Below are 23,555 nucleotides of genomic sequence, written 5' to 3'. Positions count from 1 at the left end.
CAGATCAGAAAATTTTAAAAAGGTGAACAGTGACGGGTTACCTCCGTGATTCTGTAGCACTGCTCTGCCGTGCATTCTGCTTTGCTGGTAGGGTTGCTGAGGGCGAAGATGATGGGCCTCTTATTAAAGGATGCCATGTCCTTGATAATTTGCTCAGTGAATGCTCCAGCGATTGCAGCCACCCCTAGCCCATGGAACAGATGACATCATCAGCCTGCGCCTAGCGAGGATACTAAAATATCAGCTGTCAAACTGCCAGACCACTGCGGATGATTCAAAATGCAGCAGCGCGTCTGCTATTCAGTCGGCCAAAATACTCCTATGTTAGGCTTCTCCTTGGTTCTCTTCATTGGTTCCCTGTAGTTGAGGTCCATGCTGCTGGCTTTCAGAGCCATTATCAGGGCAGCACCCATCTCCAAAAGCTACTCAAGACCTACACCTTGTCTCATCCTCCTTGGTCAGCTAGCCAACGTGAGAAGTCTCACTCTAGACATTTCTTAGGTATGGTTCCTTGATAACTCTCTTTTTAGCCTATTGTTTTTCGTGACATTTTATAGTTCAGACTTCAGTGCTAATTTGCCCTTGTTACTGGTCAATGGAAGCTCAGCCTAGCTGCACTTATGTCTGGTTGCCTTCTTGACAGTGTGTTGCTTTGTACAAAAGCTTCTGCTAAATAAGTGGCACATGATGTAAATGTCATCCTGCACTGGCACATGCCGCGTGAAACGGGGCCAGAGCAGGTAATTGCTTCTGTATTGACTCGGGAACATGTGAAGGATCAGCTGGTCGTCGGCCTTTGGCCTTCTGTACCTATTATTACAGTAGGCTTCAGATCCCGAACGACGTCCTCAAGCCTGGCCATCTGGGCGTGCTCTTGAGCAAACCGCTCCTTCTCATGGGTCAGGTGGCCACGCCCCTAGGAGACAGCGGGTGAAGCGCATGAGAAAGCCTGGATGTACTTCAGGGTGTACTTCCCGAGGCCCAAACATAGAGGTGCGTGTTGCTTTTGGGTTTGTTGATGTAAAAAAGGGAAGGCTCTATAGTAGGCAGATTGTAGTAGATAGATCGTGTTTGGCCACTAGGTGGCAGTACTTAAACAGATGTAGTATCTTTTTGTTACTAAGGGGGAGCTATTGCAACGACAGAATAACTCAAAATCTTAGCAGTCATTCAGAAGTGAACTAATTCACATCTCAGGCCTGATTACTCAGAGGGAAGCCTTCATTTATACAGAGAATTAAATTCCTTGTTTTTTCCTTTTGATAAACATAATATAGTAAGCTACTTTTTAGTGTTCAGTATAGAAACAGTAATTACCTTACAATGAACAGGATTCTCATCCCAGTTTAAGCAAGGGAGTTCAGCTCTGATTTCATACTTATAGTTACTCAGAGAGGCCAGAGAAGTCAGACAAAATCAACATCAATCATACTTCTTTCCATCTTTGTTGGTGTTGTATTGTTATTAGTATTATTATTATTATCTCTTTCTTGTATTTGTTGAATTTACCACATCCCTAGCCCTGCCTCATCCTCTCTCTTATCAGCCTCAGTTATTTGATGATTGATTGTTATTATTGAAGGATGCTGGTTGTTGTTCTTCTCTTGCTGTTTTGCTGTGTGTTTTGTGTTTCTTATTTAAACAAAATATTTTCAAAACAAAATATTTTTTTTAAAAAATCAGCATGAATCATCACTGATAAATCAGCCATGCTGGTAACCTTGACGATGAGGCCTTTGGAGTCGACCATCCAGATCTTTTTGAGGGATTCTTCTGGAGGGAGGCCCTCCTTCTCCATCGCCTTGGTGATGAGATCAGCAATTCCCATGGCAGCCTGCAGAACAGTAAAACAAGTGAGCGCACTATGTAGATTGTGCGCCACCCTGCCCACAGCCTGGCAGCTGATCAGAGAAAGCAGGGCCAGGCTTTTCTGAACTCCACCCCAGGCGGGCAGACTGGTGCCATGTGCCTTTCACAACCATCTCTCTATAAGCAAATATGCTGACATGCTTTGTAGTGTAAGCCAGTCAGACACCAGTAACGTGAATTATAGTTCCACACCAAGTACACAAAAAATAGTGAGCACTTATCCAGGCGCACTTACAAATGAGACTGGTGCTCAATACAAATTCTGTTCAACAGTTTTCAGTTTTATGACAGTGTTTTTATTTTTACAAGCGTGCCGGGTGGCATGGTGGTGGAGTCCTGTGCAGGCTCAGCACTGCACAGTTTCTGTGCTACAATTAAGAGCAGAAAATAACACTGACGCATCCACTTCCCTCAACAGAGGCACCCGACATGTACCTCCCCCGCACCCTGGAACACGATGGTATGGTCTGACATCCTGCTCTTGGTGATGCGCAGGGCAACAAGGAGGCCGGCCACTGCCACTGCAGCCGTACCTGGGGGTGGGTGGGAAAGGGAGATATGTAAGCTATACCTTCAGATGGAGGGAAAGAGTGGACGGAGAAGGCACAGCCAATCACGTGAGGCGAGCTTGATCGAACCATTAGTCTCAGCTTCTGTGCAGTAACTGCTAACAGATGTGCTGAAACCAATCAGGAAGAAATGTGGTTCAAATTACCGTATTTAAATCGTCAGCTACTGTGATTAGAGACAATTCTCTGAGAATGCAGTCTTTCATTTGTAAGAATACTGGCCAATGGTCACAAAGGTTTAGGGAGACGGATGCCTGTGCAGATTACCCACAATACACCAGCAGTGCAGAAGCTTTCCCCTAGACCAGACTTCGAGCTGATGTGTGCGGGGCTCGTGTTTATTCTATCTGTGCGTTAATGTAGTCTGCAAATTGGAGGACCATGCAGAATATAGGGTTTGTGTACCTGTATACAGTAGTACATTACTGTTCTGTCTGGATTGATGAATATACATGTATATGTATTTGACCATACTATAGTATTCTGTACTGTACACCAAACACTGCCCACGCTGTGCCCTATACCGTACACCAAACACTGCCCACGCTGTGCCCTATACAGTACACCAAACACTGCCCACGCTGTGCCCTATACCGTACACCAAACACTGCCCACGCTGTGCCCTATACCGTACACCAAACACTGTCCACGCTGTGCCCTATACCGTACACCAAACACTGCCCACGCTGTGCCCTATACCGTACACCAAACACTGCCCACGCTGTGCCCTATACCGTACACCAAACACTGCCCACGCTGTGCCCTATACTGTACACCAAACACTGTCCAAACTGTGCCCTACACTGTACACCAAACACTGTCCACGCTGTGCCCTATACCGTACACCAAACACTGCCCACGCTGTGCCCTATACCGTACACCAAACACTGCCCACGCTGTGCCCTATACTGTACACCAAACACTGTCCAAACTGTGCCCTACACTGTACACCAAACACTGCCCACGCTGTGCCCTATACCGTACACCAAACACTGCCCACGCTGTGCCCTATACCGTACACCAAACACTGTCCACGCTGTTCCCTATACCGTACACCAAACACTGCCCACGCTGTGCCCTATACCGTACACCAAACACTGTCCACGCTGTGCCCTATACCGTACACCAAACACTGCCCACGCTGTGCCCTATACCGTACACCAAACACTGTCCACGCTGTGCCCTATACCGTACACCAAACACTGCCCACGCTGTGCCCTATACCGTACACCAAACACTGCCCACGCTGTGCCCTATACCGTACACCAAACACTGCCCACGCTGTGCCCTATACTGTACACCGAACACTGTCTACGCTGTGCCCTTATCTTAATGCTGAAAGCAATCACATCCTACCTTGGATGTCGTCGTTGAAGGTGCAGTACTTGTTGCGGTACTTGTCGAGCAGACGGAAAGCATTTGTGTTGGCAAAGTCTTCAAACTGGATCAAGCAGTTCATTCCATATCTGAAGAATATGAGACAACAGATCAATCTGGTACCTGTGAAAGGCAGCATTGTGAGTTACAATAAGCAGCCAGAACACTAGAAAACAAGATGATTTTAGACCATCGCAACAAATGAGGTTCAACAGAAAGACGTGTGAGATCCACCAGAAGGCAACTAGTGGAGGAACCTCTGGCTCAATGGGCCAAACCAAACCTTTTCATGGATCTGAACTAAGCAGTGGCATGACTGCACACCCAGCCCCACAACCTCACTGCATTACATGGATAATCATGATAGTAGCTGTCTGCTTGCTGGAGGAATAGTACCGGCCCTGGTGCCTCTTCCCTAAAGAGGGCGCTGTTTCCCCAGTCACAGTGAACTGAGCATCTGAGAATAAAACAGAGCTGAACCTGAACATGCTGCTCTGGGGCTCATTACATTTTATTACTATTTATTTAGCAGACGTTTTTATCCAAAGAGATGGAAAAACGAGGGCCTGAGAGCAGGGTCGGCCAGTCCCTGGAGCAATGGGGGTAGTGGTCTTGCTCCAGGGCCCGACGGTGAAAGGATCGCTCCGTCGGCCACGGGATTTGAACTGACAACCTTCCAATCACAGACAGAGAGTCTGCAGAGTCACACACCAGCCCAGGTTTGAAGGGTGAATGTTTCATGTCTAAAAATGTTTATTTTCAAACCTTTGCGGTGACTCAACATTCACTGCACACTCTGCCATGGTGCCAAGGTACAGGGTCATCTTCTACTGGTGTACCAGCTGAAGGTCCACACACACACACACACACACACAGGTTTGTGATTATATCTTTGTGGGGACTCTCCATTCATTTCAAGGGGGGAAAATCTAATTCCATCATGACGACCTTAACCCCTACCCAGCCCTAACCTTAACCATAAATAACCAAACGAAATACAAGATTTTTGGTATTTTTAGTTTTCTGATTGCATTCACAGATCTTTGTGGGGAACTAAAAAATGGTCCCCATAATGTCAAAATAACATTTTATCATCCCCACAATGTAATATAAACATAATCCACACACACACACACACACACACACACACCAGTAGATGTGTACGAAGTCTGCAGCCGTTTAGGGCTGATCGCCCACTTATAGATCTAAACACCTCCAAAGGTATCAGGCTTGCATTTTCCTCAGTACTGTCAGTTAGACGTCAGACACCCCTGTGACCCTCAGTCTGCTGTATTACTATTTACTGTTTACAGTCTGCTGTAGGTTCTGGGATTTTGGGATGCCAGTGTTTAACAAAACAAACACCTTTTATTCAGAGAGAAACAAGAAGAACAATGTATCAAGTTCCTTTTGTTAATGGCAAACAAACCAACCCCAATTAACAGCAAAATGTCACTAACACAAACAAGTTGCCCACCCACCATACCAGACACACATTCAGATCCCCTACAGAATCCATCCAGCTGACCACATATAAACTTCTGCCCATCAAGTATTCAAATCATGGCCACCTAGGTTACATTCATTCATTTTGGTCCCAGCTGCCAATTAATTTCCCACAGCAATACGACACTTCACCCAAGCTCAGTCCGTCACCGTCACTGTTTCTGCTGCTGGCTCACAGCTGATATCAGATCATCTTATTTCTCACAGAAACCGAGCAAATCAAAAATCCATTATGCGCTGTAGAAACTCAAGGTCGACTTAGGATGCTGGATGCAGTGAAACAGCTTAGCCTAAACTGAATCAAGCTTTAATTTCAGCGTATGCATAAATCTGGGAAAGAGCATACCCCAAAATTAGACAACACTCTGTGTTTGTGAAATGGTGGAAAGCCTTGCAGCTTAAATTGAAAATTTAGGCATTGGGTTTCAGTAAGAAGGCTGGAGTGGAATTTAAGGACTCAACAGAAGAATGAGCCAACGAGAGGAACAGCTCCATTAGTTACACAGTGGAGAGCAATTCCGTGTTTTGCTTGTCCATCGAGACGCATTTCTGGAACACTTTTGCTTTAAATGCCGTGCCCATGGGCCCATTATCAGTCCTGTTTATTGTCAAGCTCCTTAGTTGCTCACTGTGTGGCTCATAAATTCAGCCGCAGTCTACATGAGTGTTGATGTTCTGACGTGAAGATGAGGCCTGTGCTGTGTGGTAGGTCTGTCCTGAAGGCACCTTAAACAGGCTTCTTCATATTTATGATGCAGTTCCATAGGAGACACTGGACACTAAACGTCTTTGATGACACAAAGACTTTACATGCAGACATTAGTATCAGAATCAGAATGAGTTTCAACAGCCTCTATGCCCTGTGTAATATAACCCTCGTCTGATTCATTTCCTACACACTTTCAATCATGTACACACTGAATTTTAACTCCAAGTGCAATATGTATGTTCCCAGTTTATAATTCACTATTTAATATGAGGCAGAAATGATTCTAAATGAATTAATCAGTTTCCCCACCTGGTTTGGTTCTCGGTAAATAGTAAGGTCTCATTCACTGGAATTCTACGGCACTCTCCTTAATGACCTCACATTGTTTTCAGTGCTCCTGAATCACTGACTCGTAATTTGCGATGGAGATAATACATCACCTGCCCTTGGAAATGCCTCTTCAAAACACACAAGGCACTCTAAAGAGGAACTCTCATTCATGCAAAATATTTTTATTCCTCTCAGAAATAACTTCCAACGTCTGTGACCTTCCTACTTTGTGTTTTACATATTATAAAGAGCAAACTTCAATCACATGTAACAGTGTTTCACCGTGGACATTCTGTTTTATAATTTGGATGTGTTTTAAATTATTTTTTAAAGTTTACATTTACTTTATTTATCAGATGCTTTTGTTGAAAGTAACGAGCACATGAGGCAAACCAGCACATTGCAAACACGAGTGGAGGAGTTGACTAAGCATAATTGCAGCTAGGCTGAGCTCCTGACAAATGCCCAGACCATCTACCTACGCAACATTTAAGTTTGCTGATGAGGAGACCTCACAATAAAATAAAGTGTTTCAGGCATTTTTAGCACCGGGTTAGTATAACCCAGTATAATGACTGCAGTATTTGCATCAATGTGGCCAATAATTTCTGCTTCAGCAGAAGTGATATGGACATCTCGCTTTGTTCGAGTCATTTATGTCTGCTTTTGGGTTCTTTTAATGACAGGACCCATTCACGACGCATTAATATCAGATTCAAGCTTTCCCCCCTGACTGTCACATGTCCACCAATCAGGCGCTGAGACTAGGTCAGCTGATCCCTTCAGCAGGGGTCACTTCCTGTGGAATAAGCCCTCAGAGACCTGCCTCGGCAGATGAAGCCATGGAAGGCGAATAAAGGCCCGGCTGGGGTCCATTGTGCATACACAGCCACTCTCTGTGACGGGAGCCCAAAGCCACAATGCACCTTTCAGTGTGCTGTGAGACACACACAAAAGCACCAGGCCCATGGGTCTCCCAAGCTGCTCAGCTGGCCCTCTGCTCACTCACACGGGGACACCAAGGCGAAACGACACGGTTTCAGAGGCACATGTAGGACACATCCCTCTGTTTAGCCTACGTGCTTCTCCAGGACGGAATAAAGTTTAACACTGTCACAACAACAGACTGAGACTTGGTGATGCTGAATTATCTTACGAGTTTTGTGGTTTCTGGTCATTGTCCTCTGGCTTTTTTCAAAACTTTAAGCCTTCAGCCTGCTGTTTAAATTTAAGATGAACGTAATGCAAGAGAATGAACTCTATACAGTTGCAGTTAATGGATCATATCAGGAGCTCACACAAAGTTGGCGGAAACCAGAGTCCCCCTCTCCGCAACACAGAACAATGGCTGAGGCATGGAATGTGGCGATTTCATGTTTCCATGGTGATCGATCAGCGGCCCGGTACCAAGAGATGTGTTAAATGAAGCTGAGCTTCCTCGGATTAGACAGGTGACACCATGGCTGTATCTACCATCGAGGTCACCAAGGTCAAGTACCTCAGTTTTTTTTCTGCAACTCTGATAACCATGATCCATTACAGGACACAACTAGGAAGAGCTAACATTTCTGACCTCGGTATTTTAAAAATCCTGGCTATTACTCTGGGTGACACTCTTAGTCATATGCAGGACCAGCTGAGTGGGTTAAAAGAGAGGAATTCAGGAAGTGACCAGCAAATGCCCCTTTGTAGTTCACACAGTGGAGAAGCTTCTCAGCTTTCCATCTGAGGGCTGTGTCTTATAGTGTTTGCTGAAGTAAACTAACCGCAGACAGATGCTTTATCCATGACTTTACCCTGCATACATTCCTTTCTGTGTCGTCCACCCCAGGTATACGGCAGAGCTGAAACCCACAACTCCCACATCACAATACTCTCAGAATCACAAGGCTACCTGAGCCCTTACAAATTACACAAGACGTGTGAATGTCAAAGAGATTAAAATGGAATAAAATGGAGAGCCTTGGATTATGTGACTGACATTGTGATCCAGACAGAGGGGCTTTTACTGAAGACCTAGAACTCCCATAACAAACACTTATGTGGTCAAAACATAATGACGTTGCTTAAAAATGCCAATTCTAGTCACAAATTGGTTCCATTTAAACAAATTGTTTGCCTGTGGAAAAAGATGTTCAATATGGAATAAAATGAAAATTTGACTTGGCAATCGGTCAGCTTTTCCTTACCTTGTACTTTATTGTCATTTTGTAAAATTGTTCTGGCAGGTTTGCCGCTTTTCCACTAAGCTCTGCTAATATCATGCAGTGTTTTAGTTAACTAGTATAATTCAAGATGCAATGTAATGTGTAAACAGTCATTAAAACTGAACTGAGCAGTGCCTGGTCCAACACTCCAATCACATCTGCCTGGATCCAAACAATGTATAATAAATCCATCACCAGTTTTCCAAAGCCTTCATTGATGTGTCCATCCTGACAATTACATGACAATGGTTTTTGTCATGGAAATGGTGAAACGCTGATTTACATTCCCATTCTTTCAAAGGGGCTGTCGATTCTCCAAAGGGCCATCAGCAGATTCAAGATTCCGTCCGTCACAGAGAAACATCAGCATTCAGTGAAGGTCAGATTTGTTGAATCATCAAGCCAAACATTTGACGGAGACAAGTTTCATATGATGGAGTCTACCTCAAACCATCATTCTGCCCTGGATAAGCTGCTATGGGCACTGATAGATGGATGGATGGATGGATGGATGGTCTAACTCATCATAAAGGATAATAAGGTGGTGAGGTCATATATAGTTGGCCTAAAACAAGCAGAAATTACAGTGGGCTGAAGTTTGAAGGGTTAATAACTAAAGATTTTAAACCTTGTAATAAAATAAGTTTGATATTTAGCTTTAAAAAAGGCTATATTTGGCACATATTTGGCTCAGAATCAACACATAATAAAGCAAAGCTGAGGGTGACTGTGAAAGATGAAAAATGATCACATGACATCTATGTTGCTCCACCCAGTAACTCCACCCAGAGTTTTTTTTGGGGGGTGGGTGGGGGGGGGGGGGTGCTCTCCGGGCCCCCCATGCTGCATGGTGCAGAGCTTCATACACAAAGACATATCGACCGGCGTTGCTCTGTCCGGGGGGGTGATGTAGTGAGGCTTTGTCCTTTAATGGTCGTTCGAGAGGGGGGACCTCTTAATGAGGCCCTCAATTACGGCTGAGAATAATCCAGGCATTTCTGATTGGTAGGTGTGAAGAGGGCTCCACAGGCTACATGAGTGTCACGCACACACGGGGCCTGGTGTCTGGGCTGGGGGGGGGGCATCAAGGTTGATCTGTATCGCTCTGTAGACACAAACTGCAGGTGCTCCATGATGCCAGACTGGTCCTGAAGGCAAGTCGGGCTGTCTATAGAATCTCATGGAAATCCTTATGGAATATGACATTCCTCCTTTAGAAAACAAGCCCTCTCTTTCGATCATTAAGTTAAGTTCTGCAGCTCCTACGCCCACAGGTATGACTGTAGCCCCTCCCGTGTAGCGAAGCTCTCCCTCGGCTCAGGGCCCCGGGGGCCCTTCAGAAAACCCGATCACAGACGTCTGCCGTTTATCTGCGTTTTGCCATCTGTTGCTCCTCCGTCTGATGGACGTCCTCCAGCCTCTGTCGCCTTGACAACAGCTTAATACGTCCTCAGCTTATTATAGCTAAAAAGGGGATGGCTGGCAATTGGCCCGTGGGCATGGGGTGGGGGGGCAAACTAAGGAGAATAAAAAACTTGCGGGTTACTCAGAAAGGCGGAGAATGCGGCCTTGTGGATTTAATTAAGTCACACATGCTCTGCCCGAGCAGCATCTCAATGCTCGCCGGCTCGGTCCAGTTGTGCAGACAGCGCTGCTCCTTCCTAAGATGAGTAGCATCTATTTCCCAGCCTCTTCGTGACCCGAGGGACTGTCTGTTCGGACTCCGCCGAAAACCCGCCGGGACGAGGCTCAGCTGTACAGACTCGCATTCCGCGCCGTGCGTCTGGACAGAAATATCCCAGACTGCAGAGGGGAGGGTCCCGGCCCTCTCAGACCCCCGCTGGGCCAGTGCCACTCCTGCAGAGCCACTGTAACCCACGGCATCAATTTCCCATGTCACTTCATCCGCCTGAAAACCCTCAGAAGGGAGAAGCTCCTTCGTCCACCCCCCCCCCCCCCGCCGCGTGGCTCTCTGCTTGAGCCACTACACGGCCATGAAAGTCAGGGCGCCCTTCTCTGGCCGGAGCGCACCTCTTTAAATAGACACGAGTGTGCGTTTCCGAAAAAGCATCGCGGAACTTGTGTCCTGTTCCAGCTGTGATGTGGCTTGCGAGATGGATGCCAGACTGGAACTCTCTGTAAACAGCACATCCGATCACATGACCATGGGCTTTCCGCCGTCTACCTGAGCTGTCATTTCACCGCGACCTCCGCATGGGTCCTGAGAGTGAACGTCCAAAACATAGGAAGGCAGGCGGAGGCTCATTAATATTCATAAAGGAAACACTATAGCAGCATTTCACTGACCAATCAAGTAGTGCTTCCTTTATGAGCTGAGCCTTCCCTTGCTATCCAGCTCACCAGCCAATCAGGTAGTGCTTCCTTTATTAATATTAATGAGCCATCTCCTACTACCGTATTCATTGACCAATCAGGCAACACTTACTTTATGAATATTAATGAGCCACCCCATGACATTCTACATTTTGGAACCTGCATTTAATGTGCTGAACATGATGACCTCCCCTGACATTGTTATGGATGAAAGGGTGTCTTCTCTGATGTGGCCGCTGAGATCCGCAGTCCTGGAGATTTGTCCACAAGCAGGAAATACAAATATAAACAGAAACTCAGCAAGCAAGCTGAGGTTCACCGATCTGCTCCGCTGGCCCCATCCAGCCCGGAGGTGTAACATTGGACAGGACAGGAAGCACAGCCTCGACACCCCGGTCACATGCTCATCCCTGTCAGGAAGCACAGCCTCGACACCCCGGTCACATGCTCATCCCTGTCAGGATGTACAGCCAAGACAGAATCCAGCCCCCCAAGTTCTTCTATGTCTCAGCGGCCAGCCTCCAGCATCTGGACGCCCAGTGTCACCCTCCCCTGATGACGTCACCATGGTACCTGTCTGTCACGGCCTTCATGAACTCATCCAGCAGGTCATCGTACGCCTGACCTCGCACCCGCTTCTGCCGCAGTCCAATGTACAGGGGGTCGTTCAGGAGGGTCTGCAAAAGAGAACGGGCTCATAGCTCCTCATATAGGGCTGTACAAGCATCCCCCCAAAACTCCTGCTAATGAAGAAATCCAGCTAATTTAACTGCACTGTGGACTGTACCACTGGCAATATTGTGAGGGGAGAAATGAGAAATGTCAGCAAGTTTGTGTCCAGTGATGCGTTTTACCGCTAACAAAAGGACATCGGGATTCTCTTCAGCCAGAATAATGGGTTCTGTTTCAAAATGCACGCGAGTAAAGGGCATTTATTTATACACAATGTGAAATCTGCTTGCCACCCCTCTGCTGTCAGCGGGTCACGCTGTAATCTCTGCTCCTTTTACATGGGGTTTGCTTCCCCTGAAAACGAGGCCCTGCGTAATCTGCAAATCTGCATTCCGTCTCGAAGAACTGCAGCGTGCCAGTGGCTGGTTCTGCAGAAGCCAGCAATGAATCGGGCTGAAATGGTCCAGAACCGCGTCACGCCTCATTGAGAGCTGTCCTCGCCGGCCCAGATTCCGCGGGGGGAGGAGAGGCAGGTCGCTCGGCTGTCTCTACGCACGTGCGCATGTGCGTACGCTTATGTGTGAATGCCATGATGAGGCCACAGGTGATCACAGGCCTCTTTCTGCTGGAAGCTCTGACACATTTCTCCTGAATAAACACGATCAAACACTCATGGGACTCTACAGACAGCAAACACCTGCAGAATGCCACAGTATCCATTTTCCAATATTGCTTTGCTGCTGTTGGGCTTGAAGTGGCACTCTGGAGCAATTCTGTGTCTGCAGGTTTGTGTCTGTGGACAGTGACCCCCTTGTGTTATTGCCCAGTCAGCCCCTTACTCAGCACCCTAACCCATCCATCAGGCCACTGTCCAGCATCAAGCGTTCCCCCTGCACCTGCGCCAGGGGTGATTAATCTGTAATCAACTCGTCTGGCCTGTTGCATCTTTCCATGTCACTCGCTTCCATTCAGCGCTTAATTAAGTCCCGGAGAGAATGTGTGGAGAAAAAAGGAAGATATGAAGAAAGAGAAGGAATGACGTTTTTGCGGTGGATTTACCATCTGTGGTGAGCGCCACGCCCCGGGCACCAGTGATACGATGACATGTGACTTGTGGGCACATTCAGCAATATGTTTGATGGCTTAGCATCTAGCAGCACAAGCTAGCATTGGCTAAAGCAGCTTTTGCCAGTTAAAGATCCCTGTTTAGCACTTAGCACTGCTGCAGGATGCTCTGTTTAGATCTCTAGCTAGATTCTGGGGGCTCCCTTTGAGACCTTTTCTTTGGGAAGCATGGCATACCTGATTATCTGTCCCAACATCCAGGATAACGGGCAGACAGTTCTGGGGTGGCACGCCTCCACAGGCTGTGTACAGTGCCAGCTTGCCCACCGGGATGCCCATGCCGCAAGTGCCCAGGTCACCGAGGCCCAGGATTCGCTCCCCGTCTGTCACGACTACAGCCTGTCAGTCATAACACAGCACATCTTTTCTCTCAACTGGTCAACATGTCGAACATATCTGATTTGACCAATTGGTTGAGACCACGAGACACCTGGCAGCTCACCCGGATGTCGCTCTCTGGCCAGCTCTGCAGCAGCGTGGAGATGTGGAAACGGTCGTGGATGGAGATGAACAGCCCCCTGTAACACAAAGACAAAACGTGTGGAAGCCCCCATTATGGCAGTCAATTCTGTAACGTGGCTGTCAAAAGAGAAGAATTACATTTCCTTCCTCAACATTTATGCCCTCAAAATTTTTTAACCTTTTCAAGTGACTATTTTTTAGAGAAGAACACGAACGTGACGCACATTTCTGTCAGACAGATACTGTACATAGACGTGTACCAGTACATTGTTTTTTCCTTCAACTAACTTTTAATCAGTGACGTAATAAATATTTGTGTATAAATGGAAACAGAGAGAAGGACAGAAACACAAATCTCACAAACCTCAGGTTGATGCAGCACCCTCTAAATACTGAAATCCGTCTGTGGGGGGGTATCAGTGTGCAATCAAGCCAGCTAAAGCAGGTCTACAGCAGGGGTGGCCAATCGTATCCGCAAAGGGCCGGTGTGTATGCGGGTTTTCGCTGCAACTCCCTAATTAGATTACTAATTAGAGGACTGATTGGCTGAAGAGTCCTCACACCTGTATTTGAACAGCTGACCTACAGGTTATCCCAAAAACCTGCATACACACCGGCCCTTTGTGGATAAGATTGGCCACCGCTGATCTACAGCATAGAGTGTCATGTGACCACAGCACAGAGTCATGTGACCACCTGATAGCCATCTCCCATGCAAGCGTTTAAAAAAAAAAAAGCAGGAACTATAGGAGGGCTGAAGGAGCTCCAGATGCACATGTGCTAATTACACTGTATGTGCCTGTGATCGGCAGGTTGTTGGTTCTAATCCCAGCTCTGGGGGAACAGTGTATTTGGTCCTTGTATGTGTCTCAAAGGAGAGCAAGATGGGATATGTGAAAAGAAGCATTCCAGTGTAGCTGTATTTCTCCAAATGGGAAATAAAACATCACACTGCAGCAGACTTGCAGTTACACTGGGGCAGCAGTGGGTAGCACTGACACGGGAGCTGCATTACTCATCCTTATATAACTGCGCGAACGGAAAGGCCTTTCTGCAGGCCTCTCTGGGAAATGAATCAGACGTCAAGTTAAATGGAATTATGGAGCCGCACATGGTGGAGCCATCGGCACAGGGAGTTTCCATTAATACGCATCCTCTTGTGTGAAGCCATGTCAGCAAGCGGCCCTGAGACTGACCAGTACAGCTCAGCGTACAGCCAGTCAGAGAGGAGGGCTTCACTGGAGGTCTCAGAATCACATACAACCAAGTACCAAATCAGAGACGTGGGCAGTTTTCAGAGACTCGTTTTCTTGGGCGGTTTTGGCAAAAACTCTGAAAACTTAGGGCTACTTTACCAGCTCCAGAGACCTATGCAGAACAATCATTAAGGAAAAAGATCCTTAAACCTTGTGGCTAAAGGCTCTATATTTCTGTTCTTGTGGAGGTATTTTCCCCATAAGGACAAAAACAGACCTTGAAGGGTGTGGGTCTCATACATATAGTATTTTTATTATCAGGTAAAGGTTTTGGTTTAAACTAAAACAGCCGAAACTGTGACGTGTTTTTGCACCTTGTGAGGGCAGAATGGAGGGGTATGGTATGTCCCTTTAATGAACAAAGACAGATCTGTGAACACGTGTTTGTGAGTCTGCATCCACCCCAAAGGAAAACCACATCACAGATTAAATGAGCCTATTATTCCAGGCTGAAATATAAACATGTTTAAATGGGTGATGACAGAAGCTTAGAAATGCTTCTTTTATAGCAATCTCAGCTCTTTGCTGGCCAGTGCCTGCTATAAACGATATATCTGTCTGCTGTCTCCTTGGCCTATCTGCCTGTTGTTCAGAAGGTTGCTGGTTCAAATCCCCCAAGCCTTACTCTCAAAAGTGAGCAAGATGGGATATGTGTGCGCGAAGACACATTCCACTGCACAATGCCCTTGTGCAAATGGCAAATGAAGCATCATTTCGTTTATTCATATCGTAGCCATCAGGTCTTCAGGAAAATGCATGCATTTGGTTCCCATCTACATCCTGTGTTGGTGGGTTGGGGTTAAGGACACCAGGAGTGTTAAGGAGGGTGAGTTACAGAGAGCAGGAGGCAGGGAAGATTAGGTGAGCTCAGGACACGCTGGTCCTCTGCGCTCCTCCTGCCTGGACCACGTGTTGCTCTACCGAGTCCCAGTTGACCTCTCGTTTAAAATCTCACTCTCTGTGAGAAGGAGAACAACCACAACAAAGACCGTAGTTAAATATGGAGTCTGTGAGGAGAAAAAAAAGACCTTTGAAACCTGAAACATTCTGGGACTCGGCACACAAACAACCACAAACAACAGGGACCGAGTTCTCACAGAGCTCAGATGGTCATTAACAAACTTCTAGTGAACGTTCCACTGAAGACGTCATATCCATGTACAGGCCTTCCTGTTCTGATCTCGTAAATGCCAGTGGAAACAGCAACGTTGCTACGGAAGTTCAGCGGGGTCACTCGGTCCAGACGTGCTGCACGATTCTGGATCGTCCTCCTCCCCGTGTTACTGGTGCTTGGATGCTGCCAGGGTGATAAACATCATCCTTGTGAGGCTAACAGGGTAGTCAGCTTGTCTGCATTCACTCACCCTGGCAGCCAATCGCAGTTTGCTAGGGCCCAGAGCAGCAGATAATGGACCCGGTGTTTCAAAACACAGAACAGGCATTCAACTCCTTGCCACAGGTCACTCAACTGGCAGCACCAAGACCTGTCAGAACTGGAAAAAGGCTGTGCCACTTGGTAAAACATACTCAGGAGCTCTCATAACTGCTATCCAAAGCCCTATCAGTGTTCAGACCAGCAGTGATCCTTGGCAGAGGGGGGGCAATGAATCTGGCATTGGACAGTCCTTTCACCCAGGAGCTCAATCAGTGGAGAACATTTATAGATGTTTACTTATGTTACTCTATCTTACAGTGATACAGATTCAAAGACAACCCAAAACAACCAAATCAGCTCAAATAGGAATCCTAACCCTAACCCTAACCCTAACCCTAACACCCTTCCCCTAACAAAGACAAGAACGGGGCAGAAAATCACATTGTAGGTGAAAGAGGCACACTGAAAATGCTGAGCGATGATCCCAGCGATGATCTAAAGGCTCTTTACATCATCCTTCATCTTACACCTGCCTTTGCGTCACATCTGAGGGACGTCAGGCAACCGCCCTTCGTCATGTGCGTGTGCCTTAATGAGAGTTTAAGCAAGAGCCAAGATGAGGTGTTAATGCCAGAGTGTCCCCAAGGGTGACCCCGACCTACAACGTTTCTCCTGGCACAATCACAACCAGGTGCCAGTCCAGCTAACTGTAAAAGCCGGACATGTGGTTTTGTTTATGGCCCATTCTCGCGATCCCTGTCATGGCAGAAACAGAAACGTGACACTGGTGATAGAGTGGGGTGCATGTGTTCTTTTGGCTAAGGATGGCCGACCTCGATTCTGAATATTCTTTTATGAGTTCCTGAACATTCCCAAGGAAAACTGATCTTAATGACATTCTCTAAATCCAAAAGTATTCTTGATTCTCGTCCCATCCTCATATAACTCTCTTCGGTCACTGTTTCTAACTCCTTGTCTCTATTTCTTCGCATGCTGCTGAATTAAAATACGTTTTATATATAACATAAAGCAGTACTGGGAACCAGTGTTAACAAACACCATCACATGAGAGAACTATTGTCTGGTCTTCTTAGTCACTAGAGCATTGGAAAACATCAGTTTCTGTTCATCCAGGTGTATTCAATGCACAAGTGATCCTGCACCGCTGGATCTCCTATGCCTGTGGGCTTAAGGAATCCTGACAACCTTCTGCCTTGCAGAGGTGGCAATTTCAGGTCCAGAAAGTAAAAATACAGACCTTGATTTTGTTTCAACCAACCAGTTGAGTACTCTGTGACTGTTACTCTTTATGCTCAACTGGTTGGTTGAAAGTAAATCATGGTCTGGATTTTTACTTTCTGGACCTGAAATTGCCACCTCTACTGCCTTCTCATGACTTTCCACTGAGCTTTGGATACAATCAGAGTTGGATAGTTCAGGTCCAGAGACTACAAATCCAGACCAAGATTTTGTTTCAACCAACCAGTTGAGTACTCTGTGAATGTCACTCTTTATACTCAACTGGTTGGTTGAAACAAAATCTATCACCTCTGGATACAATGCAGATAGAATACAGACCCTCTACCCAATGCATCTTTAAAAGGCTGCTGCTGCTGCAGGTTCCACACCTTTCCTGCAGGACTGTGACGTGGAGACACTCAGGGACACACTCATCACATTAAAGCTCCCTCAAACTGCACTCACGATAGTGTGAGCTAATGCACCTTCAGATAGCTGCACTTTGCATTGACATATGGTAAGAAGCGAACTGCATATAAAGTCTATGTAGATCTCTGTCTTTACAGCAGCCTGAGGAGCTGTAAATACCTATAATCTTGACGATCCAAACCCGTAGTCGTCCATGACTCAGAAACCTCATCGGCAGCCGGATCAAGCCCCACTGCGCCCGCACTGCACGCTAGAGGGACTTACTGCAATTTCTCCGGGGTGCGTGCTGGAGAGTTACATTCTTCCTACATTTATTGTACTGTCGAATATGATACTGAAGCTTTGAGCAAAATGGACTTTGGACAAATGGAGGAACAGTTGAAGAGGCCCCAGAGGGAGGGAAAAGCAATGATCAGGCTGCAGCCCGATGACAGGCCCTCTCGACGCAGACAAGTCACCGTATACGTCGGCATAAAGAGGGTAACAAAGGAGCGTCAAACCATACGGCTCGAGCCCCACCAGGAGGACCCAAAGTGCCCAACAGTGTAACTCTGAGAAAGACGGACCGGCCAAAATCAGCAGGGCTCACAGTTTCCAAGCTGTTGTTGCTCAGGCTCGGCGCAGGATAATCCAGAGCAGAGATGGTCGAGCCTGGGTCCTCATGGTCAGCTTTTGGCAGAGTCATGTGACTGAATCAGCATTAACAAAACCTGAAGTTTAACAAGAAGCAGTGCACCACTCCGAGGAGCAGAGCTGGGATACTGTGGAGTGCTCCGTAATCAGCCAAGGGGCAGCGTGTGTAGGGGCGCCGCAAAGGGGGGGGGGGAGGCTGGGACGGTTTCAAGGGGCCCCTGAGCGACAGGGACTGTAGAAAATCCATCCATCCATCCATATTCTGTAACCACAGAATATTCAGGGTCGCAGGGGGTCTGGAACCTGTCCCAGAGGCTATGGGCACAAGGCAAGGAACAAACCAGGATGGGGCGCCAACCCATCGCAGGGCACACGATTCACAACTAAAGGCAATTTGGCAACTTCAATTAACCTCAGCATGTTGTTTGGATTGTGGATGGGAAATTGGTGAACCCGGGGGAAACCCCATGATGACACGGGGAGAACATGCAAACACAGAGCTGGGGCCCCAGAGGCATGAGGCAACAGCGCTAACCACTGTGCCACCGTGCAGCCACTGCTCCAGAAAATTTGAATTATAACTGGATTGGTATGTGTGTGGTGTGTCTGTCTGTCTGTACCTGGGTGTCCTGAAGATGAGGCCGTACTGTTGGCATGCCAGTCCGACGGTAGGGGTGTAGACTATGGGCATGAAGCGCTCGAGGTCTGAAGTGAGAACTCTGTAGAAGAGTTTCTCATTACGGTCCTGCAGGCCCATCAGGAACACATATCTGCGTGAGAGAAGGAGAGACAGATGTGGTGCGTCACATCATAAATACTACACATCACATGTCACGCATTTTGTTCACCTAACCCGGTACCATAGGCTAACTGGCCAGCATGGAGACAGCTTGTGACCCAGGCCAGGTATCTGCGAGCCATGAACACCCATCATCCTTGTTCTAGTCACATGACCACATGATAAGTTCTCTACAGATGAGATGTCAATGGACGTGGCAGAGTGTAGCTTGTATGCACATGTTCATGAGCTTTGAGATTACTCACACAAGACAAAAAGGGCAGGATCTTTCAGCTGGAAAAAGCTTCTCACCAAACAGCAGATGAATCAGAAAGAGCACTTACAGCTTAATTTTAAATCTGCTATCGGCAGCTGCGATTTCATTTCACTGCACTGGAGCTTTTGCAGAATTATAACTTCTAACATTTCTGATCAAAGTGGATTCAGGTCACACTTTGAAGTCTGAGTGATGCCGCCATTATTTTGCAGATGGATGCAAGGGCCTTTAATTCTGCCGTCAGCAAAGCCTGTAACGTTATTCAGCATGAGTGACGTCGGGATGGGAGGACTTTCTGATGGGACACGTGCACATCAAAGACAGGCCCCAAGTACGAGGACACAGACACCCTATGAGTAATGAAGGTGTGGAGGACCAGGGAGCATGAACTAAGAGGACAGGAATGAGTAAGTGAAAGAGTCAGAGAGCGAAAGTGGAGATAAGTGGCTTGAATAGGGCTTGGAAACCCAGCATCAGCAGGCAGAGGCCTTTCTACAGACTCCAGAAGGTTAATTCCAGTGTTGTTATAGTTTAGATTTTTTCATTTAGTTTCTGTTTTAAATTTAAATGTGAAATACAGTTTAGTTTTCAGTGTGCTTTTATTAGTTTATTTAAACAAACATTTTTAGTTTGTATATATTTTAGTTTCTGTTTAAGTTTTAGCAATTTTATTTCTAAGGATGGCTTGAAAGTTATTTTATGTGTTATTTATAGAGAATCCTACATGCAGCCACAGTGCACATTATGGAATGTCTTCAGAATGGACAAAAAAATGTTCCAGGTATTATAATGGTCATCTAAAGGCAATACTCTGGATTACATTTCCTCAAATGATTTCCATCAAAGGGGAAAGATAAACAAACCATTACTGTAGTTAAATAGTATCTTAAAATGCCAATGGAAAGTATTTGACGTTGTTTCTATTTTATTTCAGTTAGTTTTGGAAGCAATATTTATAGTATTCATTTGGTTGTAGTTTTTTTATTTCACTTTCGTATCTTATTTTATTTCAGTTTATGAAAATGCTTTCTTATAGTTTTAGTTTTAGCTTTCGTTAATGCAAATAATGCTGGTTCATATAGAGATACAGGGAACAGAAAATAGAAGAGCGACAGTTGAGCTTTAGCAATTTAAGCAGTTTCCTTTGGGATAAAAGAAGTATTCTGAATCTGAATCTGAATCTGAATCTGAATCAGACGAGGAGGCGGCTGGCAGAGGCTCTGAGGTCCCCTGTTGCCTTACTAACCTGTCCAAATCATCCTTCTTCATCTCATAGTTCTTGAGGACCCGGAGCAGCTGGACGTCCTGGCTGATGAAGCAGGGGGGCAGGAGGCCATGGATGCCCAGCTGCAGGCGCTCCTCCAGGGTGAAGGCCATGCCCTGTAGGGGGCGCTATCATTATGACCCGGGCAGACCCAATTGCTTCCTGTCGGTTTTCATTGGTCTGTTTGTGTGATTCTCAATACCACTCCTCACAATCTAAGCAGCTTTCAGCTACCAGCCTTGGTACTTAAATGAAAAGATGAAATTGATCCAATTAACATGATAATTAACCAGATGCTTAATGGGGTCTGGACACATACACACTGCACAGTTCATCAGGACCACCGCTCTCCACCATATGAGTCCAAATCCTGCTGCTTTCTGCTCCTATGACAGCTGTGGTCCTGCCTTTGCTCATCCTGTCTAACGTTCTGCCCATTTTGCCCTGGGGTCGTAACCTTAAAGCCTGACCAGCAGGGGGCCTCGTGCCCACACAGGTGCAGCAAAGTGCCCCCGATTCATGGCCTGAGTTATTTGTGTACATGCAATGCAAACACAGCTGTGACAGCATCATTCACCTAAAACAAACTGCAGGAAGGCAACAATTACCTAAAGGCTGAAATTCATTGGAAGCGTATGCGGCATGATCAGACATTGTCGTCATTCTTTGTGGGGGGTCCATATTTAGGGTGGTAAAACATTCCAACCAGTGTAATAAAGCTAAGAGTGTGATTGAAAGCCACAGATGAAAGATATATATATATTATTTGACTCTCTTTGGACAGCCACATTGATGCCAGCCAACATGAAACTCTGAAGCAGACAATACAGAAATGGTCACTCAGCACAACAATCAGCACATCAGCCTCTACTAAACCACTCATAGATCACAGAGTAAAAAAAAAAATAAAAAATAGACAAGCAGCCATTCAGGTACAGGACCACTGAAACATTGACCCCAGCTGAAAGCTGATTGGCCTGTGGAGTGCCCCTTCCCCTGTCACTCACAAATTTGTAACATATCATTGGCTAATAATAAGGTTGGCCCCTCTATATGAACTACGCCCCCTACCTTAAAAAATTCTAGAATCACCCTTGCAGCCATTATGACTGATTCACAAGAAAGAATTGAACAGCCCCCCCGCCTACTACAGGTCTACAGAGACTCAACAGAAAAATACTGCTTAGTAGCCCATCGCTACTCTCTTTTGGTCCAGAACGCTCCCACAAACTGCTGGCTACAGCTCTCTGCCAGAGGGCTTCCTGTGTGGCGGGCCACACAACCTCAGTCCACACACCCATCCCTGCTCCTCCCCTGCGCCGGCTCTGGGACCTGCTCCGGCCCAGCTCCAGAAGCTGCTGGAACTCCAACATCTCCTTCTCTGCTCCCTTCAAAGAGCCAGCTGACGACCAAGGAAAGATCAAACGCCGTGTGAGACTCATTCGTGTCCGGCTGATGAGCTCAGTGTATTCTATAACTTCAAAAACGCGACGGTTGTTTTGTTTATTGGGAACAAAAATATATTCAGCATGCAGCCCAAATTAATTTCCTTGCTATCAGTGCTACAACAGATGTGTATTTGCAGGAGAGGTAAACTATTGCCTATAAATAATATACATGCATATTGAATATGACACATAGCAATATTTATCCTGTTTAAAAACAAATCAAGGCTGGTTTTTCTCCAAAGTAAAGCAATTAGTTGATGAAAACATTGATACAATAATAATCCTACAAAGAGCAGCGCTCAGATGGGATCTTCCATTAGTTCCCATGATGCACTCTTTTCTGTATCAAAACAGGCCAGAGACTGAAGACGTGTAACTCCCCCTATCTTTCACTTACAGCAGCGCTGTGAACAGCCCACTGTGACATGTGAAACTTGCCTGGAACGGACACACAGTTTAGAGGGATGAGATGCCAGAACATCGGAGAGGAAGCAAACTGTTCAACCACATTTGTAGCCCACACCCTATCCGCGGCTTCTTTTGGTCAGACGGTGACTTCATCCCGGCCATAAATGTAAAAAGACAATTGATGTTGTGTTATTGTGTGAGAGTCAGGCCATCCAATGCCTTTGTTGGGATGAGGTGAGCTAGGGCCCAGTTGGAAGGGGCAGAGAAGCATTTGTAGATTATAGTGGGGAATCAAGAAAAAACAAAACAAAAAGTTGAAAAATAAACGCAATTATATTTCAAACCTATGCAAAGCCTCCGACTGGACTTCGCTGAGAGCGAATGATTATTCAACCAAAGCTGATTCACCAAACGCCACAACTGAAAAATTAAAAGCTTGTTTTTAGTTATGAGGACACTGGGATCAGATGGTGGAGAGCAGAGAGAAGTCCGGCTTCTCGCTCAGCTAAATTATAAAGTATGACGCATATTGAATGCACTCTTAAATAGAGAGTTTGACATGTACAGCACATTGTTGTGGTAGCTGACAAGTTCCTGCAATATGGCTCTGTAATGTCTTTCACACACACACACACACATTGATCTGTTAATTTCTTTGAGCATAACCCTAATCCCAACAACGACAACACAGACCTGTAATCATATCTTTGTGGGGACCGCTCATTCATTTCTATGGGCATTCTAAAAATGCTAATGCTAACTATGACAACCTTAGCCTCTACCCAGCCCTAACCATAGCCGTAAGTAACTACACAAAATACAGACGTAGAGTTTTAGCTTTTTGATTGCAGTCACAGATTTTTAGAAAACTGAGCTTTACCTTATGGGGAAACTGTTTTCCATAAAGTAAAAAAAACTGGTATTCATCAGATTTAGGTGTGTGTATCACACGCACACACACACACACACACACACACACACTTAAATAGCACTTAAATAACAAAGCAGTCCATGCAGATACACATGTTAGTAGAAGGTATGGACTGCATGTACCACTACATAAGACCTGTTAATCATCTCAACATGCACCATCTCCAGCCAATCATCTCAACATGCACCATCTCCAGCCAATCATCTCAACATGCACCATCTCCAGCCAATCATCTCAACATGCACCATCTCCAGCCAATCATCTCAACATGCACCATCTCCGACCAAACATTATCATGGACCATCTCCTGTCAGTCATCTCATCATGGACCATCTCCTGTCAGCCAACCATCAGCCC

The 23,555-nt window shown here is 46.2% G+C and overlaps 1 protein-coding gene across 4 annotated transcripts in view; it reads right to left on the bottom strand.

The window, feature by feature from the left end:
• The window catches only part of me1 (malic enzyme 1, NADP(+)-dependent, cytosolic), a 33,405-nt gene that overhangs the window by 1,977 nt on the left and 7,873 nt on the right, over nt 1-23,555 (bottom strand). For 3 of the 4 annotated variants that reach the window (XM_023813131.2, XM_072716237.1, XM_023813133.2), the window contains exons 2-11: nt 20,394-20,527; nt 18,713-18,862; nt 13,141-13,216; nt 12,876-13,037; nt 11,475-11,578; nt 3,795-3,904; nt 2,305-2,402; nt 1,721-1,834; nt 811-916; nt 42-184 (exon numbers count right to left, since the gene is read on the bottom strand). In XM_023813131.2, coding sequence (XP_023668899.1) covers nt 42-184; nt 811-916; nt 1,721-1,834; nt 2,305-2,402; nt 3,795-3,904; nt 11,475-11,578; nt 12,876-13,037; nt 13,141-13,216; nt 18,713-18,862; nt 20,394-20,527 — 1,197 coding nt within the window. The remainder of the gene's footprint in view (nt 1-41; nt 185-810; nt 917-1,720; nt 1,835-2,304; nt 2,403-3,794; nt 3,905-11,474; nt 11,579-12,875; nt 13,038-13,140; nt 13,217-18,712; nt 18,863-20,393; nt 20,528-23,555) is intronic. The other variant, XM_023813134.2, reaches the window with a different exon arrangement.

Source organism: Paramormyrops kingsleyae, chromosome 9 (genome assembly GCF_048594095.1).
Source record: "Paramormyrops kingsleyae isolate MSU_618 chromosome 9, PKINGS_0.4, whole genome shotgun sequence".
NCBI classification, from domain to species: domain Eukaryota; kingdom Metazoa; phylum Chordata; class Actinopteri; order Osteoglossiformes; family Mormyridae; genus Paramormyrops; species Paramormyrops kingsleyae.
The sequence above is the reverse complement of the archived record's forward strand: the minus strand, read 5'-3'. Positions and strand labels throughout refer to the sequence as shown.